The sequence below is a fragment of the Myxocyprinus asiaticus genome, chromosome 11 (assembly GCF_019703515.2).
Source record: "Myxocyprinus asiaticus isolate MX2 ecotype Aquarium Trade chromosome 11, UBuf_Myxa_2, whole genome shotgun sequence".
Classification (NCBI taxonomy): domain Eukaryota; kingdom Metazoa; phylum Chordata; class Actinopteri; order Cypriniformes; family Catostomidae; genus Myxocyprinus; species Myxocyprinus asiaticus.
Window position 1 is genome coordinate 32220138 of NC_059354.1, and position 12355 is coordinate 32232492.

At 36.0% G+C, this 12355-nt stretch overlaps 1 protein-coding gene across 1 annotated transcript; it reads right to left on the bottom strand.

Moving 5' to 3' along the window:
• Positions 1–4288: 4288 nt before the first annotated feature.
• LOC127447721 (N-arachidonyl glycine receptor-like) lies at positions 4289–7619 on the bottom strand. The gene is made up of 2 exons (XM_051709762.1): positions 7489–7619; positions 4289–5738 (listed from the first exon to the last, which is right to left on the bottom strand). The coding sequence occupies exons 1-2, from the start codon at positions 7514–7516 to the stop codon at positions 4735–4737; spliced, it is 1032 nt and encodes a 343-aa protein (XP_051565722.1). The 5' UTR covers positions 7517–7619; the 3' UTR covers positions 4289–4734.
• Between the last annotated feature and the right edge of the window lie 4736 nt (positions 7620–12355).

Sequence of the window (12355 nt, forward strand, 5' to 3'; positions counted from 1 at the left end):
ATCAGCAACAGCCCAGTCCGTTAAAATAGCTGCAACTGTAATCAAAGCCATATATTTTCCACACCTCTTTCCTGCTAACTGGTGGGTCAATGGGACACATTTTTGCATTGAGCACGTTCTTTCAGGAAGACTATGCCTTATAATACAGATTAAAGAGCTCTTTTCCCCACTTCTGAGAAGTCAAGATCTTAATGTGTAAGCTAGTGAGGGTAAATACAGGCACCGCTGGGAACCACGAGGCATTTTTGAGATTTCTGTTGCTGTATAGCTAGCAAAGGGCACCATCCAATCGTTTTCAAACACCATTCAAACACACATAAGTGCCTGATGAAGACCTAACAGGTTGAAACATTGCTTTTTTTGTAATAAAGTTTGGAACTTTAATTTCAGTGTGCGGCCATCTACCCCTTTTTTTACGCCCTTTAACATGTTTGTCCTGCACCTGAGCCCAACTTGGGTTTTGGATGTACACGCCTACTTGACAATTCTTTGTACAAAGTAGTTCCCCATTAATCATCTTCAGTTGCTTATAATTTAGAGATTTTATTGCATAGTAATGTTCGAATTTGTTTAGTCTGCAACAATCTCTCTATTGTAGCTTTACTGTGAAAGAAACGATAAAGGAAACTGTTTATTATAATTGTTTATTGCATATTTATGCATTTTATTTTCATGTTTGATGAAGTATATTTCATGCCTATTGTAGTATTATGGTTTACTTGCACTGCCGACTGAGGCTGTAGATTGTAATACTAAAGTCTTCCATTGAACTCAAATTAGCCATATCAAGAGTTTCACCTCTTAAAGTGATATGTGCAGTAGTACAATACAAACTTTAATGTGTAGTGGATAAAACACTTGAATAATAAAATGTAAATATGTAAATAAGAGTCTTGTTTATCTTCCTTAAATAAAGTAATAACTCTGTTTTAGATGTTTAAACGAATAACATAATATCAACATGAAGATAGCACATCATGAATCCGGCTCTGTAGATGAATATTTCTGAACGATCACAGACAAAGTTCAGTTAACCCCAAACCATAAGATTTATCCGTGCAGATGAGCAGTGCCGGAACAACTTAAGTAAAATGTTCCTCCACAAGTTGCTTGCAGTTTTAGGTTTCAACCACAGATGTCAATAGAGAGCCCAAAGTTCCTTAGTGCAGCTTTATTTAATCTACACTCTGAAAGGAAATATGGATGTATTCAATAGTACTATAAGGTGTTATTTTTTAGTCAGCCTATTCATGAACTGAGCATGCAATTTATATTTTTAAATATAAACCAAGATTTTCTGACATTGAAACTTTTTTTTATCATTTAGGTGCTCTACCGATGGTTCAAATCAGTGCTTATTGTATACCATTTACTAGGCTAAGTGGGATTAAAATAATTAGTAATTCATTGTTATAGTATTACTAGTGCTTATGATTAAAGTTGTTTCTATTTTTTATGTTGTTAGCAATTGTTTTGATATTTAAGAACTCTATAATGATATTTTTAATATTAATGCTGTCAAGAGTCATCTAGCAGTAGCCTACATGTGTAGAGTTTAAACACCTGTCCTTGGACATGTTCACTGGAAAGCTGTTCATATGAATCATATTACCCTTGAGTGGTCTGAAAAAGCAAGTCAGACACTACCAGTTCCAGTCATGTTTTTTATATAATTTGTGAATTTGGCACTAGTGTAAGTGCTCACGAACAGTAGAATCCCATTATAATTCCCAAATCGCTGTATAAACTCCACAACAGCTGAGGCATAAAAACAACACCGTATCCACTCCACTGAACTCACTGGAGATGCCGCAGAGCAATATCCCGCCAAACAAACATTGCGGGCACACTCTGATCATCACTTGATAGTGTGTTGACAAGCAGACTCTATTAAGCTGTCTTCAAATATGCAAAATGATATGATTTTACAATGATTACATATTCACTTCCCAGCTGGCTGGCTCCTTGCAACTCCATTTGTCATTGACTATTGTGTCCAATTATATGATTAGCTCCAAACACTCTGCCACTTGGAGAGCTCTCGTGTGTTCCAGTGCACTGACTGATTCACAAACAAAGTCATTACAACATGTATTCACACATATCAAATAACAAACAGATGGCCATTGTGCGCCACCTGATTTGTTTGTAACACGAGCGTCAGAAAAAAGGTAGTTTTTGCTGGGCTTTGTTTAAGCACTGGCTGTTTTATTCCCAGAGAGAGACATCTGGCTGCCGAGGCAGCTAAATCAACTAAAATGAAAGACAATCTTGTTTCCATTAATTTTTCCTACAGCAAAGGCACTTGTTATGAAGATTTGAAATTACTGAGAAAGCTTCCAGATAATTCATCATGTGGGCTGGACAGAAGACTGCAATTGCTCAGAGAGTGTCTGTCGCCGTCAGAGGGTATGATCTTACTTTTATGTCTATCAGATGGGGTTTCTGAAGTGTGTTGCACTGTTTGCTGTAGCAACACACCATTTACAGTATGGTTACACTGTAGGTTTAGGCAAATTCTGGGGAAATAACTAAAATACCCCTTCACATTTTCATCATTACTTTCATTAATGAGATTAACACAGAATACAATGGTTTGACAGCTCTTAATATCACCCCCAGTGTAATGTTTAATGTGTGTGTTCATGTATTTCATGTCTTTTATTTGAAAAGTTTAGTTCCTGTTTCATGTCATGTGATTCCTGTTTTCCCTCCATGTTCATGTGTCTTGTTTTCATTGGTTTATTGTTTAATTATCTTGTTTAGAGTTCTGTTTGTTCTCCCATATCCATGTATTTAAACCCTCATGTTTTCTATTGTCCTTTTTGTGAAGTATGTTTGTTAATGTTGGTTCCATGTCGAGTCAGGTTTATGTCAAGTCAAGTCTATTCATGTTCATGTTTGTTTATAGTTAGGGTTTTTTTTGGATTTCATTTTTGTAAATAAAATTGCACTTGGGTTCATCTTTATCACGTCTTCATCGTCTTCATCATTGGCAGCAGCAGCTTCATTACACCCAGCACCCCTACTTCCTGTGGCTAAGACAGTAGGGTGGAAGGCGAAAAAGCTGGATTTAAAGTTGTGGTTTCTTCTTGAATATGGTGATCTACATTTATCTTTTCCTGTGGCTTTAAATTCAATGTAAATGTCAACTGATTGTGAAAGTTTTTAAGAATCATATCCATAGCTACTCAAAACCATAAGTGTATTTTTAAGTATTATAGACCCGTTGATTATTTGGGTGGGGCAGGGGAATAGCTATGCAATTCTGTATCTATTGTTAGTGCACAGATAAATTAGACTACAATGTCTTTAGGCTACTGTTGGCTCTCATCTTGGTCCATGTTCAGTAACGTAATTTTGAAAGTTAATGTTGTATGGTCAACATTGGTCACCATGTCGCTTAATAATCGTTTATTATTCATTTAAACTACTCATTTAAAAATAAGGCACTGTAATTACACACTTTAGCCTACATCAACTATTTTAAAAACAGCACTTTTTGTTTTAGAAGATGCTTTTAAACAACATTAAGCAATATATTGTTTCCTTGGCTCTTCACCACTCACCTTCCCATCCTCTCTCTTTAAGGTAGTTAAAGGAGTGATTTCAATGCTTATCAAATTCTCTGTGATCTAAGTGTATACAATTCCCTTCCATCCCCCTACTTAACATGCCTTTACTGAAGGCACCTTAGCTGTGATTTTCTATCATTTTCCATTTGGTTTCTATGGCTTTCTTTGGACATGACTGATGCACTGGTTAATCATGGAAAGGTCAGGTGACTGTATCTGTAATGTCAAAACAGAAGAAATGTAATTATTTGGCACAAAGTGGTGAAAGACCATGTGTCTTCTTTGTTTGGTTCAGGTTTCAACTTTTATCCAGGCAACATATGTGGATATTGGTGCTTTTAAAATGACAGTAAGAAATCTGTCAGTCTGTTAGCAGTCATGTCTATTTTATAGAAAGTTAATGAGAACAAAGAGAAAGTCTTGTTGGAAGCCAATGAAAAGATAAAATGCCACTTCCAACCGAAATAAAGTATTATCAAATGATGTTGTAAAATTGTCTGTTAGAACATGACACCACCTAATGGTGATATTAGAACAAAGCACTTTGACAACGGAATAGACCGCCCTTGTCAGTAGTGCCACCCACTGACTTCTTATATATGACAGGTCAAGTTTACAGAACAGTAATACTGTGTACTGTGGTATATTGTCGTGTAATTATCTGTTTCATTGCGGTTAGCTTAAAAAAAAAAAAAAAAAAAAGACCATGGCTATTTTGTTCAACACAGCTAAATAGTTCAGAATATTTTTATTTTATTTTATTTTTTATTATTTTATTTTTTCATTAAACAATTTACACAATTATTATAGATAAAGTGCTCTTATATAATTTAATTAGCTTTTACCCTCTTATAGAAAATCTATAAGATGTTAGCTGTATTGGAATCACACTTGGTACAATAAAAAGCATGCTAGCAAATGCCATCCCATTTAAAAATTATTTTTAAAAAGCTTTAGCCAGTTGTGCAGCCCACCCATAACATTAGGGCATTAAGCAGTAGGAATAGCCACTACCACAAATAACACAGCCACTCAACCTCCAGCCATAAGACCGCTGTATGTGCACAGGGCAACCTACATTCATCGTCATGTTCAAACTAAGTCTTTGCACTCCCTGTAAGCAGATAACCACAGATGGTTTTATCCACTGTATTATTCATCATATCATGGCACTGGTCAGGTTGTTGAGCGAGCGTATGCTATTGGCATGGCGGCTTTTCCTGCGGACACTTCTCAGGTAGTTCCTGTACAGGATCACGCTGATCACACGATCCTGGAACTGCTTGGATACAATATAGAAGAGTATGATGTCCAGCACTGTACTCGTGTTCATTAAGAAGGTGGTGAAGGCCCCCCAGGTGTTGTATCCTTGCACACCGATCTCCAACAGCAGGGAAACTAAACAGACATGGAAAGGCACGAAGCACACCAGCACTTGGATGATCAATGTGATAATGATCCTGATTGACTTCTGCTTGACTTTGGGCTTCAGTTTAGACGTGCGTCCATGGATTAGGTTTTCCACGATGATAATGTAACAGCCCACCATAATGCATACTGGCACCAAGAAAAAGAAGACAAGACGTGCAAAGTGGATGGGATTGTCGCGGCGCAAGTAGATAATGTCATGCATCTTGATGCAAGTGGTATAGTTTGAGATGCTGTCTGGATCTTCTTCCAGGAGAACGAGAGGAGCAGTGCTGCCCAGACTCATGATCCAGACCCCTGCACAAGACAGCAAGGCTTTACGGACACTCTTCAGTTCTTTGGTGTGTCTCGGTTGCACGATGGCAACGTAGCGATCAGTGCTGATCAGGGTGAACAGCCATAAGGCAAGGCAGGGATAGAGCACAGTCAGTGCAGCATTAACTCTGCAGAACACATCCCCAAATGGCCAGTAGTCCTGACTGTAGTAGACTATTCGAAAGGGAAGCAGTAAGATGAACACCAAGTCCACTAAAGCAACATTGATCATGTAAATCGTGATAGAGTTCTGTCTTTTTGTGGTCAAGGCAAAGACCCAGAGGGCTGTAAGGTTGACCACTGAGCCGATGATGAAGATAATGCAGTAAAAGACAAGGCTAAAAGTCCGATACACTTGGGGAACACGGCCCTCCATGGTGATGGGCAAAGATGTGTTATTGTCCATAATGGTTTGCCTGACTGGACCATAAAAAAGAAACCAATATAAGACACAAATGTCATTTTATTTGTATTTTTTTTTTTTTTTTTTGCTGACATGCTTTAACACTTTCTATAGGGCTGTACAATTAATTGAAAAAAAAAAAAAAAAAAGATTACACTTATAGCTGTTGCGAGTAAATAATTGTGCTAATTACAGAATTCTCTTCAGGTATATTGCAGTCATGCCTAAAATTTTAATACAAAATTGCTTTTATTTTTTCTTTATTTGTAACATTTAGCTCTGTAACCAATCAGAAACATGACTGCCGTGTGTATGCATGTAATGATTAATCAGAGTGTTTCAATTAGTCTAGGCCCAGACAGACTTTTTTATTTATTTATTTCTGTGCTAAATGGTGTTGTAAAATCAACTAAATTTTGTGGAATGGATTTAAAAATGCTAAAATTGAGAGTACTACAGTCATGATCAAATTTGTTAAAATATTTAATAAACAAACCCACATGGGGCAGGGAATGTGTGGAAATTTGTGAATGAAGCGTGTCCCAATTTTGCAGAAATCTGCAGTTTTCTCAGCATTTTTGGATGTGTAGCCTAAATAAAGAAAATGGCATTTTTTTCTTTTTTTTTTTTTCTTTTTTATTATCAAGGAAGTAATTAACATTTATGTTTTTGGTCATAAGTGTGCAGCCCTAACAGTCAGTCTCTGCAGTCTAAGGATTGGTAACATCTTTCAAGACATCAGTTAAGTGTTCAAAGGAGAAGTGAAAAAGGCTTAGAGTATCCCTTCTAAAAAATAAAAGAGTGTGAATTTTTAAAAATAAATCAAGTCATTACAAGAAATTACATCATTGTACCTAGAAAAGCACACTACATGTAAATAATAATTTAAATCCTAACACAAAAACACTAAAATCTTAAAAAAAGATCTAACATTTTTTTATTTTTTTTTTTATTTGTGTTATTATTATTTTTGTATTAGCTTTTCTGAATCATGTGACCAATCTCTGCAAAACTATCATCAAATAAACTTTCATCAAATCATGTTGTGCCCTAAATGATCACTTATTATAATTTTTTTTTTTTTTAATATACACTACCGGTCAAAAGTTTTGAAACACTTTCTCATTCTTTTCACATTTTAGAATAATAGTGAAGTCATCAAAACTATGGAATAACATAAATGGATCTATGGGAATTATGTTGTGACTAAACAAAATCCAAAATAAATCAAAACTGTGTTATATTTTAGCATCTTCAAAGCAGTCACCCTTTGCCTAGAATTTGCAGACATGTACTCTTGACATTTTCTCAACCAACTTCTTGAGGTATCACCCTGGAATGCTTTTTAAACAGTATTGAAGGAGTTCCCATCTATGTTGGGCACTTATTGGCTGCTTTTCTTTATTATTTGGTCCAAGTCATCAATTTCAAAAACTTTTTTATTTTATTTATTTATTTATTTTATTAAATTTTAGTTTTATAATGAAATAAATTAATATGGTGGCACAATTATATTTTTATCTACAAAACTAATTTCAAACATTTAAGCATACTCCTTCAGATCAAAAGATTTTTAAGTTCATGAGAAACATTTCAGTCAAGTGTTTCAAAAATTTGACCGGTAGTGTACATTAATTACTTACATATTAGCTGAATATTACATAGAATCACATTAGACTTAAAGTATATTCTAATAATAACAGCTGCTGTTATAACACCTTTAAGTTTTAATTGTGTTCTAGTTCAAAGTTAAATCTTTAAAATTACCTGTCTCAGAGGTCCATGAGATCATCATGTGTTGGCATTGTAATATTCCGATGCCTGTGCGGGTGACGACTGTAAAGTGCCATCACTGCAGAGCTCAGATGTAACATAGAGGAAGTCATGAAGCCAGTGCCTTTATTTAGATTATATTTTTTTCTTTTGGTTTCTGTAAAGCCCCCTTGCTTCCTGTAATGCATGTACTTGTGGAGAATGTATCTTTAAAGCAAACAGTATGTCATATGCAGTTTGAGAATGGTGGAGATGTAAAGATGTGACAGGTTTGCGTGCTAGTTATTGATTGAGAAAATAGGGTTTGTCACACAGCATTAGCTCTCTTGGGAGCAGCTCACAGCAGGTGACAACAGAAGGCACATGGTTCTGAAGAGTTTTAATTAAACACAGGATGCTAAGCTTGTTGGTGTATAAACAGGAAATGAGATCTTTGCAATGTAGGTTTGAGACAGCAAACAGAAATATTGCAGCCAATCTTAAAACCTCAAGTACAAACAGAAAAGCTCTAGATCTGTCAAATGCAGATCCCTTTTACACTCATTATTTTGTCTGAGATCAAATAGGTATTGAAGACGAATTTGTGATATCTGTACCACACTTTTCAGGCATAATTAAGAACTATGCCTCAAATAGAGATTTAAAATAACATGTGAAGTGCTTTTTCTTCTTTTCTTTTTCTTTTTTTTTTTTTTTTTTGTCCATTTTTTATATCCATTTTAATTACTGGTGTTGTTGTTTCCTCATTAAAAATTAAAATTGGAATTATGCAATCATCTGTCACAGTACCTCAGAAAACAGTGTCTCATAATTTTCATCACGTGCAACTTCAATCCTTCGCTGTCATAGGTCATGAAGAGCTAAAAAAAAAACGTATCGAAACATCAAAAGCCACAACATGTATGTTAGATCCAATACAAACCTTAAAAGAGGTATTCCCTGTAATCTCAGAACCTCTTTTTAATATTATTAACTCCTTGCTATCCTTATGACATGTCCCAAGAAAATTTAAATGGCAGTTATCAAACTGCATATTAAGAAGCCACAATTTGATCCTGTAGAACTGGCTGATTATAGACCGATTTCAAATCTCCCGTTTATGTCGAAAATACTAGAAAAGGTAGTATCCTCCCAAACATGTTCATTTCTACAGAGAAATAGTATATATGAACAGTTTCAGTCAGGATTTGGGCCTCATCACAGTACAGAGACTGCACTTATCAGAGTTACAAATGACTTGCTCTTATCATCTGATCGCGGCTGCATTTCACATCTAGTGCTTTTAGATCTTAGTGCTGCATTCGACACGATAGATCACTACATTCTCTTGAATAGGCTAGAGAATTATGTTGGCATTTGTGGAGTTGCATTAGCATGGTTTAGGTCCTATTTAGCAGACCGCTACCGCTTTGTCTATGTAAATGAGGAATTGTCAAACTAAACAAAAGTAAAGTAAGGAGTGCCACAGGGATCAGTTTTAGGGCCTCTGCTTTTCTCCTTGTATATGCTTCCCCTGGGAGATATTATCAGGAATCGTGGAATAAGTTTCCACTGTTATGCCGATAATACCCAACTTTATATTTCTTCAAAAACTGATGAGATTTCACAATTCTCCAAATTAGCAGAGTGTATCAATGAAATAAAAGATTGGATGGCCAGAAATTTCCTTCTACTCAATTCCGACAAAACAGAGGTACTAATTATTGGACCAAAAACCTCTCGATGAATGTACTGTTACATTGTCTTCAGCGAAGAACTTAGGTGTTGTATTTGATACCAATCTGTCCTTTGAAAATCAAATTACCAATGTTTGTAGAACAGCATTCTTCCACCTAAGAAATATTGCTAAATTACGACACATGCTCTCTGTTGCTGATGCCGAAAATCTAATTCATGTGTTCATGACCTCAAGACTAGATTATTGTAATGCATTACTGGGAGGATGTCCAGTAAGTTCAATAAATAAAATTCAATTGGTTCAAAATGCAGCAGCCAGAGTGCTGACTAAAACCAAGAAATATGATCATATTAGCCCCATTTTATTATCGTTACATTGGCTACCTGTTAAATTTTGTATTAATTTTAAAATTCTGTTAACTATGTACAAAGCTTTGAATGGTCTAGCTCTGCAGTACTTAATTGACCTTCTACCGCGCTATATTCCATCACGTTCATTACGATCGCAAAATTCTGGCCTGTTAATAGTTCTTAGAATATCAAAATCCACAAAAGGAGGTAGATCCTTTTCATATTTGGCTCCTAAACTATGGAATAGTCTCCCTAACACTGTTCGAGATGCAGACACACTCACTCAGTTTAAGTCTAGACTAAAGACTCATCTATTTAGCCAGGCATACACCTAATTTATCCTTCAACTCACAATTAGGCTGCTTTAGTTAGGTCTGCCGGAACCAGAAACATTGATTGTGATCTATAACTCTGCAATAAATTGAATGGAATCTATGCTAATATTATTCTATTTGTTTCCCTGTCTCAACCTCGGGACTCCTATTCTGAGGTCACCAGAACCGGCTGGATCCAGCTCCATTCCTGCTTCGTGTTGGACTCCACTGCTATGTGTCACTGAGTGATGATGACTAATAGCAGCCGGTGCCAGCCAAACATCACTTCAGACTATTGCGATGGACTTTAGAGGATGAACTGATGCCAACTCCAACCATAAGACATGGGATACTTCATATGCCATTGCCTGAATCTTGGACTTAGGATAAACCTCACCGACATTACCGGCCAGGTTGAACTGCGATGCACCTAACTGATCTCTGCCTACTAGGGATGCCACAATTCACAATATAATATTGAACCGTTCGGTACGACATCCATGGTTCAATACGCGCTTGTGAATTGCGTTTTTTTTTTTTTTTTTTTTTTTTTTTTTTTTTTTTGGTTTTGCGTTTAAATAATTTCTGTGCGTTTTATTTCTCTCCGAATTGGCTCTGTTTGTGTGTGCCCGTGAGTCTACGTGTTGAGATGAGGAAAAGCCTCCCCGCGAGTAAATATCCAATTACTATGCACTAAAGTTAGGAGGTGCTTATCCATGCTTGCAATGCTGGTGTCAGATTTCACACTTTAACATGGCGAGCAGTGAAATGAGCAAGCATTGACTGTGTGCAAGCATTGTTTTACACGTGTCACCTACTCAAATAGAAACACTGCCAACATGACTGCACATCTGTGGTGCCATCACCCAGCGACATCACTGTCTGAAAGCAGGATAGCAGAGCAGTCCCTCGCTGATTCCTTCCAATATACATACACAACTGGTTCCGAGAGACACAAAAAATAACAAAGGCAGTGGGGGTGTTCATTGCCAAAGATTTGCAGCCATTTTCGGTGATTGGAGATGTGGCCTTTCGCCACCTTATGAAAGCGCATTACAGACTACCGTACCGTTTTCGCACTTTTTTCAGCGCCGAGGTAATTTCCGACCTCTATGAAAAGACACGCAACAGTATCATAGACGAATGATATTGCACTTTACATTCTGAATGAAGGCTACTGTACTGGAGTACTAGTAAGTTTAACTGAGATGGTTAATTTATGTTTACTGAAGTACAGGTATGTTTATTTGAAATGGTCAATTTATGTTTACATGTATGTTTATTTTTAAAATTTAGGAATTCATGTGTTCCCCAGTTTGTATATGGGCTACCAGCAGCTGTGAGCTGCCAGTGTTAATTTATATATATATTTATTTTATATTATACAATACACTAGGAATGTGTACAAGTTTTTTTTTTTTTTGGTTTGTTTTTTTTGTTTGTTTGTTTGTTTTTTGCTTTTAAGTAAAATAAAGAAAGAGTATTGCAATAAAAAAAATATGTTGTTTTTAGTTTTCACCATCCTTTGTGATTTGTATGTTAAATGATCAGGTCCACGCATTGCACATTCTTCTGTGTGTGTGCAATAGAAAACACCATTGGGCTGTGGAAAATTTCAAGTCATCAATGTTTCTTAATCGTATGATTTCATCATTTACATTGTACCTGTTTGCGCCTTCATGGGGTCCTCCACGGCAATTAGGGTCCCTAGGAGGTCACCTGTTGGAATGTTGGATGTTTTTTTTAATCTTTGAAGACACAAACGACAGGCTATGAAACACTCTATATCATAAGATCACTCATATCACTTTGTCATGGATCTGCATGGGCAATACAAATGAAAAAGACCTTATATGCTGGTCATTTTTTCTAGCCTCCAGATGATATTGTGTCAACAGCTGTATATTTAGTGTAAAATTATTTCATCTGCCAATGACATACACAGTATTATTGATTCCAGAGAAGTTACAGTAATATTATAGTTCCAGAGAAGTGATGTTAACACCTGAATAATGACTTAATCATCTCACTATGTTTTTCTAGTGGAAAATGAGACATGATGGAGATCTGAGCTGTCATTTAAAGAAGGAATTTGATGTTTTTTAACAACAAACAAGATAAAACTAATGAACATGCTGCATAATTAGCAAGTTCAATTGTTCTAATAGAATACATAATAAAGATTATGTAGGGTGGACTGATTCAACTTATTTTTCATAAGTTTGCATGTATCTACAAACATTAGATAAAAAAGTAAATGGGTTAAAGGGTTTGCAGCTTGAAGTCTGTAATGAGAGGGCTCGAGCAAAGACTCAGCTTGTGCTCAAACACTCCCCTGAACTTAATTATGGAGAAAAAGGTGATGTTGGGAAAAAATGGAGGAGAGAATCTGATGTTGTGCAAAATTCAAGGCCCTTCGACACCAAGGTAAAGCTATTTATATAATGCCTGATCAAAATGTCTGTCACATTATCCTGTTGTACATGATCACGTAAATACAGTTATAATTTAGCCCTTTC

Excerpts from the sequence above, each read along its gene's own strand:
- LOC127447721 (XM_051709762.1), bottom strand. The coding sequence starts at position 7,516 with ATGATGATCTCATGGACCTCTGAGACAG. Across the intron at positions 5,739-7,488 it reads CTCATGGACCTCTGAGACAG|TCAGGCAAACCATTATGGAC; the intron begins GTAATTTTAAAG and ends TTTATGGTCCAG.